The following is a 23,657-nucleotide window of genomic DNA, read 5'->3' as shown; positions in this document are numbered from 1 at the left end:
CATAAACCAGGCTTGACAAACTGGGTGTTAGCGTGTGGGGAGGGGTAGCATTGACTATGGGCTATAAACATCAGCAATAAATTTACAGACACAATCGTTCCAGCACTTTGTTGATAGATATTGTTTCCCAAAGTTGGTTTTATTGAAGATGTTAACAGACACAACGGAAGAGCCCCCCCCCCCAAATTAGTTTACCTTTAATACATTACTCCTTCCGGTTCCCAACAACGACAGGAGAGGTAGGGAAAATTCAGATGGACCCCCCCCTTCCCATTTATCTAATAAATTACAGACGTCACTTCAAAGGCGGTGATAATTACATCGTACGTGTATCCATAGATAATTTAGCCATGCGTGTTCATTGGATTTCCCGGCTGATTCAGCAACCCATTCTATTCTCTAATGGCACTAGCGAAGAAGGAGCCCTTGTTCGACTTTGTCCTAGCATATGGAATAAGAAATGTGCCTTTGGTCCATATTACATTTAAAAAACGGTTTCTATATTTGCTGTAGGCCTACACCCGAGTTGACTAAGGCCCCTACTAGTGAATGTAGTTTGGTTTAATTAGGGCGACATATTCATAACGATTTCAAGTGCCAATAAATAGTTCATCCACTCCTGTCATCCAGGATCTGAGTGCTTGACTCTGCATTCTTCGCCTCCCGTGATGCTGGTGAGGCCTGTCTGAGCTACATACTGGGCATGCTATTGTAGCTGGAGCCCGTGTGGACTTTCTACCTTTTCTTTTGGCATGCGGGAGTAATTCTCCACTATGTCCATAGGCGGAAAACGGCCATATGGAGAGGAGATCTCGTTTACTGTCCCCCCCCCCCCCCACTCTCCGATCGACCATGGATGAATCTGGTGAATTACACGTTATTTGACATCTACAAGGATGTAGGCTACATATGAGTACGACGAAAATCTCCTCGATCTATTTTTATTTTAAGGGATAGTTTCTCTCCCCACCACCCACCTTCCATACCACTTTTTTATTTTTTTTTTTTAAAGTAAAGTTTCTCTTTCAGATATTGCGATCTATAGGGCATATGATGTAGAGTTCATCTGTTTCTGTGGCCCACAGTTTACGAGGGTGTCATGTGGCCAGCACAACAACAACCGACTTAATTTTTCCCAACTAGTGTCAGGTACCCATTAAAGCTGGGTGGACTCATAGCATAGGCGCCCAAAGATACCGAAATTAAATATCCCAGTCTTTACCAGGATTTGAACCTGGAACCACTAGGTTCATAATCCAAGCACTATACCACCGCCCTCCCTTTGTGTGAAGTCCTATAGAATTCATGTCAATGTGAACATAGTAAGCAGATCATAATTAAAATAAACCAAAACTTAATAAATTTTCACCTTCACATACTGGAAGTACATATATGATTATATTTTATGGGCCTAATAGTGTGGTTATGCCAGGCCCGAATCGACATCCAGTCCGCCCCTGCCTTAACTACACTCAAGTACTAGCTATGTCTTTAGCAGAATTGAAATATTTACAGAGGGAAAAAAAAAAGCAAATCAAAAGTTTCATGACATCATGATCTTTAATAACAGAGATGCTATGATCTTTAATAACAGAGATGCTATGATCTTTAATAACAAATGTTATGATCTTTAATAACGGATGCTCTGATCAATGATGACAGATATTATGATCCTTAATTAATAAAAGATATTATGAGCATTTATTTCATCAAAAGAAAGCAAAATAGTTCTGATATACAAGGAAACTGGGCCTACACAGACGAGTCAAGACTAGTACTAGAAAAAAAACCAGAACACAAAAATTCACTATTGTATGTAAACCTAACTCCATTTCCTCTATGGTCCTGGCTATGAGAGTAAGTTACAAAGTTCTATAGAAATATAATTTAGTATCTCCAAGATGTTTTTTTTTTAATTCAAAAGCTAAATATCAAAGAATATGAATTGATATCTTGTTTCTTCTACCAAAAAAAAGTATAATCACATGCAACTATTAACAGATTAAAGATGTTTCCTTAAGAAAGTATTAGGATACATCTATAAATTATTATGTAGAAAGTTGCACTAGACATTCTTTTTCGTCTTTCTATAAGCTTGATTGAGGCCCTATGTTCCTTGAGGAACGCAAAGAAAAGATGATGATAAGCTGATGTTTACTTCTTAAAGATCAATCAACTATCAGACACTAAAGACAGACAAATTAGTTGAAAAATTCCTATAATTTGGATGTCTGTTCCACCCCACCCTCTTTTCTTTACACTTCTGTATTATGTATATCAAATTCCAATAGATTATTTATTCGATATATACACATAACATAGTACATACAAAATTCTGTACAGTTGCACATTTTCAAGCGAGAAATCTAAATTTTAAAGGGACTTAAAAAAAAAGTTTAATCAAGGCTTATGTTTTCAGTGAATCTAATTAAGTCTGATTGATTCAGGCAAAATGACATTTGTCATTTGATTGTGAGATCAACTTTTATTTTATTATTACAACTATATATATTAGAGTGACCACCAGCTGACACACATAAGAACGATAAAAAAAAAAGATGCAGACTAAATCTTACCAACTGGAAGATCAACTAACATGACTTACAATGTACAGCACACAAATTGTGCTAGACATTTCTGGTCATATGGAACTCATGTGGAAATGAACATAAATGGCAATAATGTCACAAAATCAGAGTCAAAACATTTTTTTTTCTTTCTAGACTCGTCCCCTAGACTATTCTATCTGAAAAAGTCAATCCCCTGAGCAAACAATGTGCCATCAAAACATGATTAAAAGGCTTTTATTTTTTGTTGGACATTATTTCCATAAGCTTCACCAGAGCAATTATAAATTTAGTGATTTGTTGTTATATTGGGCCACATATATTAATTAAATCACCATTCAAGTGTTTTTGATTGTTGTTCACATAAGCAATGCCTTTGTTAAGAAAACATCAAACTCTTATTTCAGCATGAACTTGAGAAGCCCAGATCCTCCCTTTTAAATGGCTTGGATAAAAGCACAATGATTCGATCATAAACCTGGTTCTCCTGATCTGCAAGTCTGGAACAGTTTCAAAGGATAGGATACAGTTTTCTTCTCCTCCACCCTAGTGGAGGCATTGCTGATCAGTTTGGCCTGAGCTAACAAGACAATGAAGGTCTTATATGCACACAGTCTTAATTATATGGAATAGAAAATTATTTATTGTTTAAAACAACAAATCTATTCTGTTTTTTAAATTCTAGATTTAATTTTTCTGCCTTTTTTTTTTTAAAACAATTTTACCCAGACAATTTTTTAAAACCAATTTAATACAAATTTTAACTTTCTATTCACATAAAATAAACTTTTTTTTTTAAAAACAAATTTAATTCAAATTTTAGCCTACTAATCATATGGACTATAACATTTTCAGTTCTCTTATGTCTGATAACCATTATGCCAATTTTTATTTTTTAAATTCAGGAAAAACTAAAGAAATGATTAAGTACAATATTTAGCCGTTAGCATTGAAATGCACTGTAAAAAAATGTGTACATATTGAATTCATAAAACATTTCCAAGTCATGAACATTTAATAAAACAAAAAAAGACAATGTCTACTAAAAAAATAAAAGCCGCTCATAACTCAATACAAACTTTAAAACAACTAACAGGAAAGTAAAGTGTTCTAAAATTAAAATGAAAACAAAGACTTTTTAAAAATTGTTAAACTTAAAGTACTTTACACAAAGACATTTTTATCTAGAAAAAAAAAATATTCTGAAGCAATCTATTTATAGTTAACTTCAGCTAAAATACTGGTACAATTCCCAAGAAATATGTTTTCCTGATGAAGCTACACCTTCATAAACTGTGAACTATGTGCAAAGATGAGCATATTTTCTATGTACTAGAAGAGGACTGAATTCAATCTTTGTTTTGAAAAAGTTAATTACATTCTGGGCATGAGGAAATTTGACATAAATTAGCTTGATTCCTGATAGCTCTTTATACATTGTTATCCATTCCTTTCTATTCTTTGATAGCCTAAAATTCTCTTAGCGCTCAAAGTTGAATGCCAAAAAAAAAAATGTTTAGAAACAAAATATTTGAAGACTATTGTTTGTTGTTTTATTATGCTGGCCAAAATAAAGGACAATAATGACCCTTAGAATAGAAATTATGATTTACATTAGGATGGGTATAAAGTAGTTTGAGCCCTAAATACAAACAAAAGATCTATGTTTTAATAATGCCAAGGAAAGAAAGTTAGCAAATATACATTGTAATGAACTGTAGAAAAAAGGTTTCAATCAATGAATAAAACAAATTTTTGTTTCAAAACATCTGCAAACAAAAAAATAACAGAGAAAAGACAATAGTTGGGACAAATCAATAATATCATTTAGGCTTAATTACCAAAAAACTGAATGACATAAAACAAATACCCTATGAATCATACAATGAGATGTAAACACTTGTACATCAAAAGAACACACACACATGCACTCTGAAGATATTCAACAATTGATTTAATCACAACACAGATTATTCTGAGTTGACCTGAATTAAAGTCCAAAAGTCTGGTCTATAGTTTAATCACACAGTTGTGGTAATCCAATGTTGCCATGAGATAATTCAATGTTGCCTAAGTTTTTGAATGTATAAAGTTGTGGAAAAACCAGTCTACTTTAGTGGTCCATGAGTCACCATATGCACTGTGGAATTGTTGCTGAAAATATTCAAGGGCTTTCTCTTCAGTTTTTTCCACTGCTAAAGTCTTGCGTATGTAACCAATGTCATCTAAAGATTGCAGCTCTGGAATACCACACTGAAGCATCATGGTGAACAGAGTGATGAACAAATTGGCATGCTTGCGTAAAATGAGGTAGGCATTACCACACAATTCTTGGAACCTGGAATTATAAATAGTCATATAAAATTATAAGTCTCTATCTTGTGAAACTGTCAACTACAAAATATCGCAAAAGTTTTATTTTTACTGTGATGTGGCATTTAGACAACAGGCTGACAAATTATTAAACTCCAATAAAGTTTCAATACTAATTGACACTGAGTATTTTTCAGACATGCCCTAGTGCAAGATCTTCATATTAGTTAAAAAAAAAAAAAAAAGCTTAAATGTGGTTGGCTGTGGTGCTTGTCCCATACTAGCTATAACAACTGTTAAACTTTGCATCCCTTGCAACAAAGGCTTCTAGATTTCAAAGGAAACAAAAACTTTTAAATTATATATTTATATCTTACTGTTTAAACCCTGGATGCTTTGATGTTTTATCTGCTCCCTCAGCAATCACTTTGAGAAAATCTTCTGTCAAGACAAATGGCACTCTCTCACGGTTGATACCAAATTTCTTCTTTTTGTGGTCCAAAAAATGACCAAAATCAATGTGAAATACCTACAAACAAAAGTGTGAGAGCTGAAACACTTCAAAATAAAACTTGCAAACAGTTTTTTTGAAACTAGTGGCATTTTTTTTAGACAAAGTACAAGAGCAAAGCAACTAAATGATTTTTTAAAAAGTTAAGAATAAAAATAGAATCATACAGCAAATAATCATGCCGTAAAGATGATTTATAGCCAATATGTCCATAATATGTAATTTTATAAACAAGGTAAAGAGTAAAGCTCCCTTTTCAGACCTTGCTATCTATGGGGCAAATGACATAAAGGTCATCTGTTTTTGTGATCCACATGTCATGTCTTAAATTATTTCTAGTTCAGCTGTTATGAGGAAACAATTTGCACTACCACAAAGCACATTAACATCTTTGTGTTCATGGCTATTCTTCTTTTCTAATCTGATTTTTACTGCTGAGATGTAAGCTCTTTTGTAGTTGATGATATGAAAACATAGAAAGCTGTTCTTCTAAGCTGCTCCACACTGATTACCCTGGGTTGTTAAGGTTGTCTGAGGTGGGACAAGTTGGGACATTCTTAAAGGATATGACTGACAGTTTAGTGAGAGACTGCAGTGACCTTGGGTGTATGGGTCTTTTTCTATTCAGATGAAGTTTAAGTGTTCTGAAAGACTGTAGTCTACTCTCTGTGATGGAGAAGTTGATACTGTCTCATTTATTTAGAAAGGTCATTACTCTAAAGACATTGCTTTCTAATGCCCATTAGTTAGACTGCTCTTATCTATCATTTCTCATTGACAGTTTATAAGTTTTTTTTTATTTGTTCCATTGTGGATCCTGATTTTGACAATCAGCCTTTTCATTTCCATTGTTGCTCTGTGTCCCAAGATCCATTAGATTTTGACTGATATTAAAATGTTGAGGACTATTTTTTTTTGTACATGTCATTATGTGCGTACCAATGGGATGGTATTATGCAAAGCAACTGCCAATGAAAAGTTGAAAAATATATAACTGATTCACATACCTGACCTTCTGAGGTAACCATGATGTTTTCTGGATGTCGGTCACCGATACCAAGTATGAAGGTAGCAACACAATACCCTGCACACGATCTTTTAAACAACTCTATAGCATGTTCATACCTGTTACAATTAACAAAGTGAACTAGGATGGTTAACAATAATTTAAAAATCAATGTGTATATCAAGATCTAATGTATCAAAAGTCAAACTAGCATCAAAATAAGTGATTGGTACCAGCTGATCAAATTAGGAAAGGCATAAAGCAAATAAAACATAACTTCCCTTTGTCTTAAAAGATAAGCGGTATAGTAGGAATAGTAGTCTACCTCCCTTGTTTTGCAGACCTAAATATTTCAAGTATAGACTTAACTGTTTACTTCAAGACCTAGCTGACTAGAAGGGAGTAAAAATGTATAACATTTTGTGAAGCAAATGGTTGATTAATGTGATCAACTGTTTTTGATTTTCCCCAACTAAAGCCTTAGCGTTACAGCACTCAAGTTTCCAAACTACGGTTCGCAAAACCACTGTTATAAACGACAAATTTATCTTTTCTGTAGAACCCAAAATCTCAAAAAATTAAATAAAAAATGTACACTTTAAAAGTAGAGCTGGAGATGCTTATTGTTGAAAATCTTGAACTGAACAATACTCAGGACAACTCTGTTTGAAAGCTCAATTGTAAACCATTGAACTAATTCTAAAATGACAAAATCTATTATCAAAGCACTAAATATGCACACACACACACAAAATATATGTAGATAAGCCTGATTATAAAAGTCTCCACGAATAAATATAGCAAGACACTGATAGTTAAGTCAATTTAACCTGTCAGGATTTTGGTCCTTGATCCACTTATGAAGCTGAGATGAGTCAATTTGTATGGATGACAGAGTCCCTCCTCTGGACTGTATAGCTGTTATGGTCTTTGCATTTTTCACTATCTCAATCACGCCCACTTCTTTGCCAGTGGATAGGCAGCCATAAGGAATCAGTCTTAAGAATGAAATTTTAGAGCTTACATCAATTTAAAAGCTTTAACAAAATTACTGCCAAAATTAACAGCTGAATACAAGAGGTAATATTCATAAAATAAAAAAAAAATACAGATAATTCTCATTAATGACCTAAAGCCACTCATGAAATTAAATATGTATATGAATATACAACATGCTTAACTTTTGATTTTTAAGTAAAGAAAGATTATTAGAATTTCAGTTTGATTAGAGTGGGTAATGAACTTTTCTATAGTGAACAACTTATGTTGCTTGCTACAACAAGCTGTAAATACAATGATGTTGAACTGAAACACTTTGTAAACTAAAACTGAACCGACAATAAAAACCTCTTTTGTTCTAGAGATATACAAAAAAACACAGAACCATAACTTACAAATACAAGAAACACCTCCTAATAAAAAACTGAAGACTCAAAGATAAAGGCACATTTGTATGTGCTATGACAAATCCTTACAAGAGTTCCTCATTTTCTATTGCCATTAGAACATGGAACATGTAGCCGGAATCAGCCAGAAAAACCAATGACTTAGCAGTCTCTAATTAACATGCTCGCCTAAATTAACAAAGATACATGTAGCACGTGATTTCCGTTTTGAGGGAATATATCTGTAATTTACAAGATAAGATAAGATAACTAGAAAATAAGTTTATCTTATCTTACAGATGTTACTTAAAAAGATGATAATTACATCCTATGCATTGCATGTGTCAATCTAGTCATGCATGTTAATCAATGACTTATAATCTGCAGAGTTATTGGTTTTCCTGGATGATTAAGGCAACCCATTCCATTCTTTAATGGCACTAGGGAAGAATGAGAACTTGTATGAATTTGTTCCAGCATATAGAATAAGAAATGTGCCTATATCTTTGTCATCATCATCATCAAACTCCATTTGAGTGAGGGCTTGAGAGGCTCAAATCCTCTCTTGCAAAAGCCCTGGACAGAAACCCTGCTGTCTTGCGAAGTGCATAAATGTCTCTAAACATGTCAAGAATTTTTGGTTTCCCAGACCTGTCGAGACGGAGATCAGCAAGTCTGGGGTAGTCAAACAGAATATGAGGCACCGTTTCCTCTTCTTCCCCGCAGCGGGGACACCGTGAATTGAAATTTGGCCATAGCCATGAGAAATATGAGCCGGTCCTGCACTGTGCTATAATAGCTTGCTCAGGCCTGGACAGCCTCCACCACCTCCTCATGCGCTCCCAGACTCCACAGGCTTTTTGGGAATTGTCCCAGCACTCAAACCACTTTTCCATTTCTGTTTTTTGAATTATAGCCAGAGCATGATGAGCCTATATCTTTGTATCTTTCTAAGTATTTCATTAGGTTATGTTTTTCTATTTGTAAATAATGGTTCAGTGTTTTATGTATTATAGCAACTTTACTTTTTATTGTTCACAATAAAACAATCTCTTGCCAAGAAACTATTTTTATTCTTCTATGCTGAAATGTCTCTAAGTATAGTGGTGAGAAACTTATAAATTGTCTATTAAAATACCTGAGATCTAATCCTTCATTTTTCCAGATCGAGTCCATGATCCTGATAACTTGTAATGTTAACATGTCTTGTCGCAAGTCTAGAGCAAAACAATATCAAAGAATATTTTAAACAGCCCCAAAGAACTAACATTAAAAAAAAATAAAAAAATATGTATTATCAACCTCTTGATGTATTTTAAATAATAGTTCATCAAGATAGCTCCTAAAATGTTCCATCTAGCAATAAGCTATATCCTATAGTAAATAATTAGGTAAAAGTGAAGTTTCTCTTTCAGGCGGATCATGTAAAGATCATCTGTTTCTGTGGCCCACAATTAATGAGGGTGTCATGTGGCCAGTACAACAAATAACCGCCTTTACTTTTCCCAACTAATATCAGGTACCCTTTAGAGCTAGGTGGACTCAGAGGTGCCATAAAGATCCCAAAATTAAAAATCCCAGTCTTCACCAGGATTCAAACCAGAGACCCGCCGGTTTGGAAGCCAAGCGCTTTACAACTCAGCCACCGCATCTCTGTAAAACAATAACTTAAATTTAAACTTAATTAGTCATTATGTATTTTGGCTGTTAGAATTATGAACATAATTGAAATCTTTTCATGATGCCACACTAATTATCATATTTTCCTGACTTAAGTATGATTACATGGGTCTTTGTCACAAAACAAAACTATGAAATCAGTACTATTATGCATTCAAAAATTTCTTTATATTTAAAAAAACAATGACTTCTCATATCTAATTACAAGGATATGGCTACAAGAAAATGACAAGTAACATCCTAACATACCATCTCCGTTCTTGAACATTATTCTATAGTGCATGTCCCCCATGTCAGCCATGGCATCTGGGTTAGACCAAACTAGCCATAAGGGAAGTTTTTTGCTTGTTTTGACACAACATTCTTCAAGGCTGAAACAAGGACACAACATAAAGAGTTTCTCAGGCAACAAAAAGGTTTTTAATAACATCTTGTCATTTTGTCTCTTTAATAATACATTTCTAACACTTCTTGCTAACTATTTACTAATCTTTAGTAAAATTTGGATGTCTTCTATACATACGTTTGGGGGGGTGGGCGAGGGGGGGGGTGTGTGTGTTTTTTTTTAGTATTTTTTAATGTTTTTCTTGTTTTTTCTACCTTTTCATTTTACTGATGTGTGAAACTTATTATGACAAGATTTCTGTAAAGTTTTGAAAGTCAGATTTTTAAAAATAAATATGTATTATAATGTTACCATGAATCCTAATATTTTACTTTCTTATTTAATGTAGAACATGTTTTGACTGAATATCTTATAAGCTCTGATTCACTTGTTACAGTTCTAGGTGATTTTTTTAGCTGAAATAGCACAGTGATTTCTAAAAGTTATTATCAGACACTTTGCAAGAGGTCGTGTCCGGAAAATTAAATCCAAGCACCGAAACTATTTCCTCCCACAAGATGAAACCAATTTCTTGTTTTTAACAAGGACTTGTTTTCGTTTCATTCTACGCAATCTAACTTTTTTATAAATCAGCAGACGACTTATACACTACACTCTTCGCTTTCAAGAAAACATAAATGATTTAAAAAAAAAAAAACAAGACGAAACCCCCACCTAAAAAAAATGTTTCAAAAATAAAATATATCAATTTTGAAAGAAAAAGCGGTAATTAGCATTTGACGCCTGTGCCGCGAGCTGAGAAAATCGGGTCATGTTTCGACTTTGCGCGTATCGAGGCTCTGTCGTACTTGTAATCGGCTACTTTCAAAAAAAAAAGGGTAATCGAAATCTCCCCAGTGAAACAGCAGTGAGATTGTATTGCTCTTTGACTACAAAAAACAAGAAAGACGCATTTAAAAGCGTTTTCATATACTTTAGTGAGGTGTTAATTAGTGACTGGATGACCTAGTTTTGTTGGCAAGTGTGTTTAGGAAATTTCCATAAGTATTAATAGACCTGTAAGAATAATTTGAAGATGTTTCAAACTTCTGTTGCGACTTTCTCTCTCTCTATATATATATAATTCTTTTCGTAGCCCAACTATGTGAGACACAAAAAAATCGTATACAAAGTGAAATTGTATCAATTAGTTTGGATTAGTCATATAATTTAAATTTAAAATAGATCTAGAACAACAACAATAAATCTGAGCAATTAATGATATTTTTACAAATCGTTTTTGTATTGCACTATGTCATGCTTTTAGCTTTCTCAATACGCTATGATCCTATCACTTTTCTGGGAAAATGGGAGGAGTGGGGGAGAAAGAAAGGGATATCTGGGTAGATTTTACAGTAATTGTTTTTTTAAAAGCATTTAGATCAGTGACTTATGAAGGGAAATAATTTAGCTTATACCATTACTTCCATCAATTACATTTATTTCCCTTGTTCGAGATAAAAACAAAATAATAACCAATAGTAAATTAAATTAGTTAATTTTTTAAAATTGATTCTTGTGTTGTCAGGTAAAAGAAATAATTGTGCAAAATTTCAGCTTGATCTGAGATTGAGTGTTTGAGAAATAACGAGTACAAACTTTTTACCAGACAGAGTTGACATAAGCTTTGTAAAAATAGATGTAATCTAGAAGATATAAATTTCCTTTGTCTTACTTGATTTCCCCAAGAATGTGTGATGTGTTGAGGGGACTGTGTAAGTTCTGTAAGGCTTCCTTGTAGTCAGGCTGCTGGAGTTGGGTGTGGAGATATTTCATGTGCTCATCCTGTACAGGGTTCAAGAGAAATACTTTTAGCAACATGTGTAACAGACATACACAGTTTTACTTACAACATTTATTTCTTAAAACAGAGTTCATTAAAAAAAAATACATTCTAAATTTGAATTTGTTGATTTCAATAATAAAGGTAAAAAGAAAATGCCAAGATTTTGATTACTTTCTAAAATAAAAAGAAAACATATTTACTTTCATAAAATTGGCTAACATATTAGTCAGAAGTCATCCTCAATTATACAAACAAATGACTGATATGAAACATTCACATTCGGTTAGATTGTAATAAAATTGAGATCCATCAACATGAAATGATCAAGATATGTAACTCTAATAATGGAAAAATAAACTATTTACCGCAGCGATTTCATGCTTGAGCATGTCTGAAAGCTTGGTAAGTTTATCAAGGGCTTCTACTTGTTGAGCCAGGTTCTTGATATAAGGGCCACAGCCTCGGCAATATGCTTCTAGTATGAGACCGAACCTGAGTCGAGTTGATGTTTGGTGCATCTCTGACCTAGTTTAAAAAAAAAAAAAAGAACAATAAGTTATTACAGATAATTTGGAATTGTATTATAAATTGGAATAAGTTATAATGGTTGTATCAAATATACTTAGTGGCATCTGTGAGGTCCTTACACATTATCCTGTTTTGTAAGCATAGGCTTTCTAATTATAATTAGGTAATTTTAAGTGCTTTCATGTTCACTTTTATATTTTCTGAAAGCTCATTTAATTAATTTTATTTTAAATATTATTTAGTCTCATAGGTTTTGCATAAATTGCAGTGTAATTTCTGTATTGTAAATATACCTTTAAAAGTGTTGATCATGTATATGTATTACAAAGTAAATAAATGGAAAACAAATCTACTACACATCTGCAAATATTCAGTAAAGTAAGCAAAAAACTCACTTAAGATGCCAGAAAAATGCATTGCCGATTCTTTGACTAAATAAACTTCGTTTCAGCAGGAACGTTGTCAATGGACTTTCCAAATAAGGTTCATATTTGATAGCCTGTTGAAGAACATTTAAAACGCTTAAACAAAGACTTCAAAAGAAAAATTAACAAAATTAACACTCCTTTAAAAAAGACAAGGGTCTCTACAAATATTTAGGCACAAGAAAAACTAAAAGCAAAAACATTTTTGCTTAGTCTTTAATAGATATCTATAAAACAAAATCCATATAGATAGTTCAGCTATTTTTTTTTTTTTATGGCATGGTTAGCAATCAAAATACCCCTCCAACCTAATTTCCTTTTTTTTTTTTTTTAGAATGTTCTGCACAGCTAGCAGACAATCATTCTAATTCTAGGGATAAATGAAGCAATAACAAGCTTTGGTTTTCATCCAAAAGATTTGCTTATACAAACTATAACATGCAGAGAAGTTGTTGTTTTTTATTGCAGATAACTATTGAGAGTTATTAACCATTTGTGCTTAGAAGGCACTTACCTGAACTAATTGTAACAAATACTGGGCTAGTTTATCATCTTTGAGTCTCTGGTCTAGACATTTTACAGCATACTCCCTGACCACAAGATCAGTGTAGGAACAATCTAATAGTTCTAAAGCAACCTCACAAGGAATGATTGGCCACCTCCTGAGAAGTTCATACAGCTGGAAGCAATACATGTCATTTTATGTCAATGTTTGTTTTAAGTGTATGTTTGTTCATTATGAAGCCTCTACTTTCTTCAATTAGAGAAAATAAGAGGCTCATCACTTGTTGATTCTAATGATAAGATTTAGATATTAAAACCATTACATTTTTAGGTTCTCAACTTGATGGTAGTTGGGGCATTAAGAAGGTGGAGGTTTCACTTTGTTCAAGAAACAAATATCAGTTATATTTGCATAATAGCTAAAAATCCACTTCTATTAATATCTTTTGGCGACCAAACTTGACCCTGCACAAGACATGCTGCTTAGCATGAAGATGATCTTAGGATGATCACACCAAAAGGAGACTTTCTTGTGCCTCAAGTGACACCTCAGACTTTAAAGAAAATAGCACTGAGTATGCATTTCTTAAGCTCAGACTTCAAGAAAACATTTGATCCCAAATGGGAAGCTTGGAGTGTATACCTATACTCCATAGCTAAGGGGTGGGTAGATGTGCATCACAAGAAAAAGTTAAACACTGAAGTAGATCCAACTTTTGGTTATAAGATTCACAATTGGAAATTATGCGAATGGAAATCACTCCTACCAAACAAAATTCAATGTATCTTTTTGCCCTTTTTTTTCTCAATAAAGCTAAATTCAAAATGAAATAATAATATAAAAATACCACTGTCTCTTGGAGAATAATATCTGATGGCTGGCTAATATAATTAGAAAAGGAGAAACTTTATTTAATAAAAGTTTGTTAATAAACAAAATAAAAGGTTTTTATATTACTATAGTAGTGTAATATGTACACATCCAAAATTGGTTAAAGAGATATAAATGACTATTGTGTTATACTATACGTAAAATAGCTCAAATAAATATTACTCTTTAAATTGCACTCACCAATGCAACACTCTCTCTATCACTCCATTTGACTGCAGACAGAAGTTTCGGCAAAGCTTTGGGACGAGTCAAACAAATTTCTCTGAAAATAATTTGATCTAGTTAGAAATTGCCTATATTTAAAAGATTACATTACTGAATATGAAATGAAAAATGTGTTGTAGCTTCCTGGTTTTTCTTGCATATGTAGGCTGAGAAACATGAGTCTAGAATCTGAATCCTGATAAGGTAGACTAAACTGCAAGATTAATAGAATTAAACACTTTTTTAAACACTGAGTTGACAATATTTCAGTGAGACTTGATGTTACATTACAGACTCTTTTCATCTTATACATTGATGCTGTATTTGCAGGCACTAAATTTAACAAAGTAACAATAGCTTCATAAAAAAAATTAATATCACAAATACAAAATTTATAATTTAAATGACGTCAATTGTAACAGATGACCTTAGCATCATATACCGTATAGATCGCAAGGCCTGAAAAGGGAGCTTTTATTTCTTTTCTTTTTAATTGTAACTTGTAAATCATTTAAGTACAAATAATACAGGAAGAAACTTATTCCAATTGGCAACTATAGATTCACATAACAAATCTAGATTGTTTTCTTTTGTACTTTTAGTATCACACACAAAAGGTTGCACTGAAAGATTAACAATTTGACCAACCTTAACTTCCATAATAATGCTTTGTCTTGTTCTGATATATCTGACAGAGGGTCTTTTTCAATAATCTCATCTAGACACCTCAATTCATTCTCTGTTGGTTTGGCAGGCTAAAGCAGACACAAAAAAAAAAAAAAGAGATAGTTGAGGTGTGCACAGACAATTTCAGTCTTAAACTAATTCATTAAAGCTTCTTACATGTCCCTGTTGAGCCTCTTTAATCATAACAACATTTGCTAGCTGCTCAAAATAGCTGTCTGGAGGATAAGAGAGAGGGTGCAAAAAACGATCAAACTCTATTTCTAAACAAGGACAATCTTTCTGAGGATTGGAACCTGAGAGAGAAAAGAAAATATTATAGGAGTTACACATAACATTTTGTAAACGTTTAAAAAAAAATTAAATTAAATTTGAAAAATCATGTTAGTTTGAGTGAAGAAAAAAAACAAACATTTTGTTTATCTTAAGTCTACACATGAAGACATTTAAATCTTAAAAGCAATAATTTAGAAATGAGCTTCGAATTATATATGAATATTAGTTATCTTTTTAAAAAACTAAAAAAAAAAAAAAAAAAAAAAAAAAACCTTAAATGTGGTTGGATGGTGAAAAGTTTAATTCATACCTGGTATACCAATAGGATTTAACAAATCATCCATGCCTTGAGGCATTGACCACATATACAGGCTATATTTCCCAGTGAGATGGCGCTTATTGAAATCAAAGAGCTGAAGATTGCCCCAAGCCAGAGCAAATTGAACCTACAACAGTTGGAAACAAAACAAACACCGATTTGAATCAACACCTTCTTTGATTATTGGTTAAAATTTTTTCTTCTTCAGAGGTGTATTGTAAGAAAGAAGAATATTTAGAATTTAAGTATAAGATATATTAAGAAAAAGCAAAAATATTTCTATTATCAATAAATGACAAGCTCACATTTTAATTGTTAATCCTGATTTAAAAAACAAAATAAAGACTAAAAGAACTTATCAAAACTAAAAAGACTTACCTTTCTGTTTCTTCTTTTGGACTCTGAACATATTGAGAGACACAGTCTGGCTGATCTGGGAAGGTCAGGTAACATAAGAAACTCTAACCACTGATCCCATCTAGGGCTGGAGGAGTCTGCCATGTTAGTGTTGATGGCTTCACATAGTGCTTCAGTACCATGATATATACAAGCACGTATGTAGATCTAGATGGAGTTTTATTTAAATTAGCTAATAAATACATTTTTTTTAGTCAAATAAACAGACTCATGATGATACAAGGAATAACAACCAGACTGCCCCCCCCTTCTCAGAATGAGACTAGAAAGTTTGGATTAAAGAAATAAATTAACTATGTGACAAAGGAAGAACACCCAAATAACAGCCCTTTTATAAACATATTTAGTTTCTTGAAATGTTCACCAATTATATATTTTTTTAAAGATTTCTAGCAAACCAAGAATCGAAATTGAAAAAAACTTAATGTAAACCCAGCTAATCAATTTTTAAAAAAAATCAAGGTATGATTTTAGGTAGCATTTAATACTTTTATGCCTTTAATATTTTTTAATTACTTTTACACATACTTAGTTTGCGGTATGAGGTTACTTAGTGCATAACGAAATTTCTCATTGCAATTGAGTATGGAATCTAACTGCATGCACTTCAAAATGGTGAACATTTTGTCCACAGAAAATAAACTAATTTATTTTCATCTCAGTTATAAAAATTCTGCTAAGAGGAAAGCTAATTTAAACCTAACAGACTATTTTTCGTTAAAAATAAATAATTAAAAACAAAACAACTTATACAGTTCAGAGTCATAATATTAAATATGCAGTACCAACTTTGCCTACCTTGCCTAACTCTTTGACATTGACATAAGTTGCACAATTTATTTTGACTCGAAGTTTAGCTTGTACTTCCCAGATGAAGAGAGTTTGTGTTTGGTTGATTTCTGCAAGAGCCTGAATGCCTGTGATGGTGACAACAAACAATTGTGACATTTATACTAATTGTATTTGAAGTTTCATAAAATTTGTCATTAAAGGCAAGTTTTATAGAAGGAACTTTAACTCTTTCTGTGCGAATTATTTTGATAGAAAAAAAAACAGAGTTTTCCGGATGAATAAAAATCTGTAAGGGGGGGAAGAGTTACTAAAACTAACGTAACTTTTAAAAATTTAATTATACAATCTAACATATTTGATTTTATTTTAAAGGAAAATGAGTTGGCTACAAAAGTGTAATAAATAAAATAAACTATTCAAGAAAATATTTTTTTATTAAGGTTAAAATAAGCACGGAAAAAAGAAATATATAAAAAATCATTAAAACCATTTTAATTATACATTTAATCCATACATATTGAAGAATCATACAACTAAATACATTCTAGTACCTCAATTTCATAAAAGATGAACAAATGCACTATGAAATTGTATTATTTACAATTTATTGGGTCCCTCAAAATAAACTAAAAAAGAGGAACAGCTAACACAATGTTGTCTTTTTTTAAAAAAGGTGTTTTTTCTTCATCTAATTTAATAATAATAAGGCTTGTCTCCAAGTCTGAAGATTAATGAGGAATGCAGTATTTTCCGAAGCTACGCAGCCCCAGCTACCTAGCTATTTTGCCACATCTTGTGCATTTAATTAACCACCAAAGAACAATCACTCTCACATACAGAAAAAATATAAAAAAAAGGGAAATCAAAAGTTTGACATTAAAAAGATAGAGAAATAAATATTATATACCAAGTTATTCGCTGAGAGTAACTTTGTGCTAACCAGACCTATAAAGCTGCACTGAAAGATATCAGTTCATCAGGCAAACCTTTATTGAAAGTACTGCTAGGCTGTACAATATTCAGCCTGACCTACTTTTACTTTTCTTAATTGATGTAAAGAAATAAAAGTACAAATTTATAAATGGGTGTGCACTGACACTTCAGAGTAAACTATGAGCCTGGGTCATCAATATTGGTCAATAGCCCCAGCCCTGTACTAAAAACACTATAATCTAATTGGTATAGAAAGATGTTGAAGAAATAAAAATATATACCACATGCAACTCTATTAACTTATCGTCAATAAAAAAGTTACCTCTTTGCACATAAGATGGCCAAGAAAAATTGGTTTCAGGAAGAGTAGCATAAACACTTTCTTTGGTATGAAGCATAAGCTGTGCAATGCTTTCTTTGATAAGACTTTCTCTTATACACTTTAGGGAAAAATGTTTTTAAAATAGAATAATAATGACAATATAATTTAAATTTGAAGCCCAAAATTGTAATGGCATACTTTGGTCATTAATAACATATTCTTAATGAAAAGACAGACACCATTTCTTTGCCTGGTGTACCAATAAGTCTGGGCAAACTACAGGTATTGATTGCTCACAAAAATTTACATAATAGCAGGAAACACTTATAAAAGAAAAAATACTTTCAGAATGAGTGTATATATTAGTGCAGAAAAGATGAAGGACGCATTTATAAGTTTACAAGAAAATCTGAAGGGATATTTGACATACAAAATGTTGCAAATATTAGCTTACACCATATAACAAAGTCTACAAACTTAAAATTTTGTTCTAGAAATTATTAGATGCAATCAATTTAAGGTAAATTTAAGGTAGTTGTCCTGTAGGTCTATTGCTGAAAATACAGTTTTTTTTAGCGTCACTATTAAAATTTAAAAGTAATTTGTTTTATATTTTCAAATAATAATTATGATTCTTTGCAAATGACTTAGTGGATGTTTGTTGACAAGATGAACAAACAAAATAATTTATAAGCACATAAAAAAAAGTTATGTAAGTTTTAGGCATGCAGATGACTAATAGGATGTTTGTTGACAAGATCAACAAACAAAATAATTTATAAGCACATTTTTAGAAAAAGTTATTTAAGTTTTTGGCATGCAGATTTAAAGTATAAAAACCATAATCCCCAATAAAACAATGAAAGTCAAAACAAAGATTGCTTACTTTATATTGACTAATTGGGCATTCTGCTAGCAAGAACTGATCACAGCCACATACTTTAAGGACATAGAGATGCCGGTACTCTTCGATGCATCTCTCTGCATGTTCTTTGGTCATGTTCATAAAACGAGACCTGCGCCTAATGGTCTCTGCAATAACATCACTAGGGAATGCAGTCAAGGGCACTTTGACTGTGTACTTCATTCTGTTATTGTCATCTGACACCACCCATACACAAATGAACACTGAGTTTTCTGCAAAGAGAAACACTGGGTTTTCTGAAGAGAGACACAAAATTATGGGTCATCTCAATAAAATTACAGTCAGTCAGATCTTGCTACAACCAAGTTCCTTTATAATATCAATCACCTAGTAATTTTAAAAAAAAAGCTGGCTGGTTTCAAAATACAAATATAAAAAACAAACTATCTTAGAGTGTGAGAAACCCTGATGGACCAAAATAGAAACTAAATGTTGGCGCTATTTCAAAGCACAAACAGCTTTTTTAAAAGACTCTCTTCATAGTATTTGCATGTTACTTCAATGTATCTAATCTGGTAACAAGTAAATTTGTTATGCTCAAATGGGCTAAATGCATGTTAAACTCAAATGGTTTAGAACTACTTTAAAGCAATTCATTTAGGCTAAGCTAGTTATAACAAGATCTCACCACAAGTTCTATAATTTGTAAGAAGCATTTAAACATACTTATTTAATGAGTTATAAAAGAAGTGTATTACAATAATCTTTCTTTTTAACCTTTTAATTTATCCATCAAATGTTTAGGCATTTCTGATGAATCTATGTCAGGAGGATATGCATAAAGAGCTCTTGTATGGTCTCCCTGCTGATCTCGGTTATCAACTACATCTTTACAGGCCTAAAAAAATAGAAACACATCAGATGTTAATCAATAATAATAACTTACAAAATGAAATGTTAGATCACACAGATAAGGCTTATACATTTGCATAATGAGAGTTGAACAAAGTTCTATAAAAATGTTATCTTCCATTTGATTAAAAAGTAAAAGAGAGACAGCAATGAACATTGTGTACTGTGTTGCTAATAATAAAAAATTAATTTTGCAATTATTAAATTAAAAAAAAACATTACCTTCAAAATATTCCTGCGAAAAGTAATAACCTCTAAATCTTTGTTTTCATTGAACTCATTCACAGGAACTCCAATAAGCATGCCTAAATACAATTATCATAACAAACAGTATAAGATCAATTGAAGTGCAATGACTAAATTAGTCTAAAATTTAAACAAAATATGAATATAAAAACAAATATTTGAGGGAGATCTGTCAATTATATATATATATATATATATATAAGAAACACTATGGAACTTCTCATATCAAATATAGCTTATTTTTTGTAATTTTAACTTTTAAATTTTGAAATATATATATATAAATAAAATCCTCATTTTTAAATCCTATTGTCAAAGATTATGATTCAAAAATTATGTTGAACAAATCATAAAAATGAGGGATTATTTGAGAGCCAACCTATTTCATAGTTCAGCATTTTTTCTTGTCTGTTTCCTTTAGGTTCCATAACTTTCAGAATAGGCTGAAATAATCGTAGATCACACAGTCGCCGAGTCTCATCGTAGAACTCTTCCTTCATTGCATCTTGTGTTATACCCAGGAATATATAAGATTCGGATTCCATGAGTTTGTGAAAAAGAGGATATTTTCTGGCCTCCTAAAAAAAACAAAACAATATAGATAATTAATTACATGTATATATTTATTTACATAATTTAAAAATCAATAATAAAACTTTTTATTTATAAAGATGCAATTTCCAGAATTCTGTGAACTGGTTTCTAGTTAAAAGAAGAGTTTGAAAGTTAATCCTATATATTTTTTAAAGCTTTTCAAAATGTAGTGCAGACTAAAGACCATATGATATGGACTATTATAAGCAATTAATAATTTTTGTTTCACTATCACTGCTTTCAAAAACTTATGTTGAGAACAAAGAATAGGTTCGATTAGCCTGTGCTACTACCAGATTAAACTTACCAGCCATAAGTCTTTTTTGATGGTTTCTAGGGTTGAGTCACGTGAGCACAGCAATGGAACAATGACCCCTGTAGGGAGAAGACAATCCACATCCACCTGCTGGGGCATCAAGTGATGCTCCCACAATTCACCTGAAGTTGGTGGCATTTTTCTTTTTAGCTTCACAAAAAATTACTTTGAGAACTGACTGAGTAAAAAATACAAAAAAAAAACTTGTGAAAATTTATATAATATAATATACCTTGAAATAAAAATATACCTGTATATTTCTTACAAAAATAAAATAAAAATATAAATAACACACTGTGACAATTATTAAAACGAATGGAGGGGAAAACAATGAGCGACTCCTTTTTTTTTGTTTTGTTTTTTGACAAATTCATTTAAAAACAATATATGTGGCAATCGAAATACATTAAATTAATCATTGTAAACATCTAATAGATACTTTACCAATTAGGGTAATAATATCATTACATAAACATAAAAAACACAAACATTCAACACACATCTAATCATACAAACATAAAATAAGTCTAAAAGTCAGTATAGAAGTCAGTATCCCAGTGACCTAATTAAGGTAGAATAAGTGTGTTCATATTTTTATTGTTTGTGTTCGTATTTATGCATAATTTCAAAACATTTTAATGATTTAATGTGAAGGGCTATGCCTGAGGATCTTAAAATTTAGTTAATGTTAATATAGTTCTAGAATTAATATCTGAGTTTATTGATGCCTAAATATAGACACTGTCGAAATAAATTATGGTGTCCGGAATCAAATAATGTGGGTCAAATTGGTCCGAATTAAATGAAAACACACTGTCTCTTTTAACTTAAATATAAAAACCCATATAGGTTAGGGGTACAAATATAAGTAGTCATCCTTATTCTCCTTAAATAAGCTTAAATTAACATTAAAGAAGATTTTGATACTTCATTTTCTTTTCTATGTCGAACCATTGTCAAATAATGTAAACATCTACAATATAATGTCAAAGTCAAACTTTCAAATTTGGGCCTATAGGCTATAGGTGTCCGAATAGCATTTAATAAACTACTCTAGATCTAGTTTTAAGAAGAGGTAAAGTCATCCTGGTATAACATAAATATGATAGGAAAAAAAACAACACCCTGACTTACAAATTTGAAATTCTTTTTTCTTGTACATAAAAAGACAGCTAGAGTCTAAATGGAGGGAAATTGGGTCAGAACTATTGTGGAAAATGGACATGCACATTATAGTCAATTATTATATTTAATGACCACAAAGTCAAAAACTTAGAAAAACAGCGAGTTGTACAGATTCATCATTTCATGTAGAATGTAGAGATCTAAATTGACTAAATCTAATGAGACTAATCAGTCACTAATCACTATTGACTAGTATTTAGAGTAATGTCCAGAATAAATAAACTACTCTAATAACTAATTATTCATCAATGAATTTTGAATTAAGACTATGAATAATGAGTAGATCAACAAAAAAGTTTAAAAACAGAACAAAAACATGATGATCATCAAAAACTGAAAAAGTCATCATAATCATGTCATAATCATGATATTAATGATAATGTCATTAATTAGATCTATGATTATCATTATTTAATGATAAAATTTTTTTTAAATGAATTGAAATATTTTGAAATGATGATCCATTTGATTGACTATGAATATGAAAATAGAAATAGATCTTAGTATGAATTATGTCTGTGAATTGACATTGAATATGATTGATTGAGTTAATTGACTATTCATAGACTCCATCTGAATCAAAAAATCTCGCTTGACATTTTACCTCTTTATTTCAGATTAAAAAGACATTTCGTTGGACTAGACTAATTTTATTCTAGATCTATACAGAGATCTAGGAAATAGATCTAAACTAGATTCTAGATCTAGTTACTAGAGATTATCCATCCGCCATATTTCTAGATCTAATAACTAAAGTCGTGTTGCCAACTCTTCTATTTGGAAGCAGTGATCTGCGTTATGTAGGGCTAATTATCAAACAACAGACTTAAGCATAGGAGCCTAAATGGTCCTTTAGTTTATATATTATACCTAGTGTACTCTATAATGTTTATAGGTTGACTATAGATAATAGATCTACATGTAAATCTTGTCTAAATATAAACTACTATATTATATTTCTTTTTGCTTTGTAAATATGTAAATATAGCTAGTCTAACTGTTCTGTTTTTTTTAGAAAATAAATATACTGATATATTCTGATAAGCACAAATGTGACAATCTTAGAATCTACCAACTTTCAAATTTATTCACAACTGGCAATGATTTTTTTTCCCAAGCTCTGGAACATTCATTAGTGTTACTTATACGCTCCTCGATCCCCACATCCCCGCCCACAACAAAAAAATTAGTCCTACATATTCAATCTCAGTGGCGTAGTTAGGGATTTGGCGGCCCGGGGGTATTGACCTCTTGCATCTTTTAATTATAAAGCAAGCAATGTGCCGTATTTGACACTGCAAACATCTCTTTATTAGGCTATCAAGCATTTAGAGGGTGAAAATGCATTTTACGAAATACGTGTACTCCATTGACCTAAAAACATGCCGCCATGCATAGGACATGGTCATCTTCTTATTTTAAATTTTTAAAAAATTGTAGCTCAAATCTCTGCTATTTAGTTGGCAAAAGTGAAGTTTAATTTAGCGTCCTTGACATTTTCTTAGTTTATCGTGAAAATATCAAGTCGCCCTCCCGTATATATATATCTATAGGTAATTTAAATTAAAACAATTTCAGACGTTCCTTGAGAGAAGATAAAAACGTCCTGT

At 31.7% G+C, this 23,657-nt stretch overlaps 1 protein-coding gene across 3 annotated transcripts; it reads right to left on the bottom strand.

Annotated features, from left to right (window-relative positions):
- Positions 1 to 1,541: 1,541 nt before the first annotated feature.
- On the bottom strand, positions 1,542 to 22,805 carry LOC106067597 (phosphatidylinositol 4,5-bisphosphate 3-kinase catalytic subunit alpha isoform-like). 3 transcript variants are annotated; one of them, XM_013226795.2, is made up of 23 exons: positions 22,652 to 22,805; positions 20,854 to 21,040; positions 20,332 to 20,530; positions 19,929 to 20,011; positions 19,572 to 19,692; positions 18,816 to 19,090; positions 17,930 to 18,047; positions 16,681 to 16,799; positions 15,844 to 16,029; positions 15,457 to 15,592; positions 15,030 to 15,166; positions 14,835 to 14,941; positions 14,163 to 14,244; positions 13,101 to 13,265; positions 12,557 to 12,660; positions 11,999 to 12,158; positions 11,523 to 11,632; positions 9,712 to 9,833; positions 8,921 to 8,999; positions 7,228 to 7,395; positions 6,399 to 6,516; positions 5,258 to 5,409; positions 1,542 to 4,905 (listed from the first exon to the last, which is right to left on the bottom strand). In XM_013226795.2, the coding sequence occupies exons 2-23, from the start codon at positions 20,998 to 21,000 to the stop codon at positions 4,638 to 4,640; spliced, it is 3,156 nt and encodes a 1,051-aa protein (XP_013082249.1). In that variant the 5' UTR covers positions 21,001 to 21,040; positions 22,652 to 22,805; the 3' UTR covers positions 1,542 to 4,637. The 3 variants fall into 3 exon arrangements, with proteins under 3 accessions (XP_013082249.1, XP_013082251.1, XP_013082250.1); XM_013226797.2 differs by having other exon boundaries at positions 18,816 to 19,066; XM_013226796.2 differs by having other exon boundaries at positions 20,854 to 21,036; positions 22,652 to 22,791.
- Between the last annotated feature and the right edge of the window lie 852 nt (positions 22,806 to 23,657).

The sequence above is a fragment of the Biomphalaria glabrata genome, chromosome 13 (assembly GCF_947242115.1).
Source record: "Biomphalaria glabrata chromosome 13, xgBioGlab47.1, whole genome shotgun sequence".
Taxonomy (NCBI): Eukaryota; Metazoa; Mollusca; class Gastropoda; family Planorbidae; genus Biomphalaria; species Biomphalaria glabrata.
Note: the sequence above shows the minus strand (reverse complement) of the source record. Positions and strands in the feature narration are given on the sequence as shown.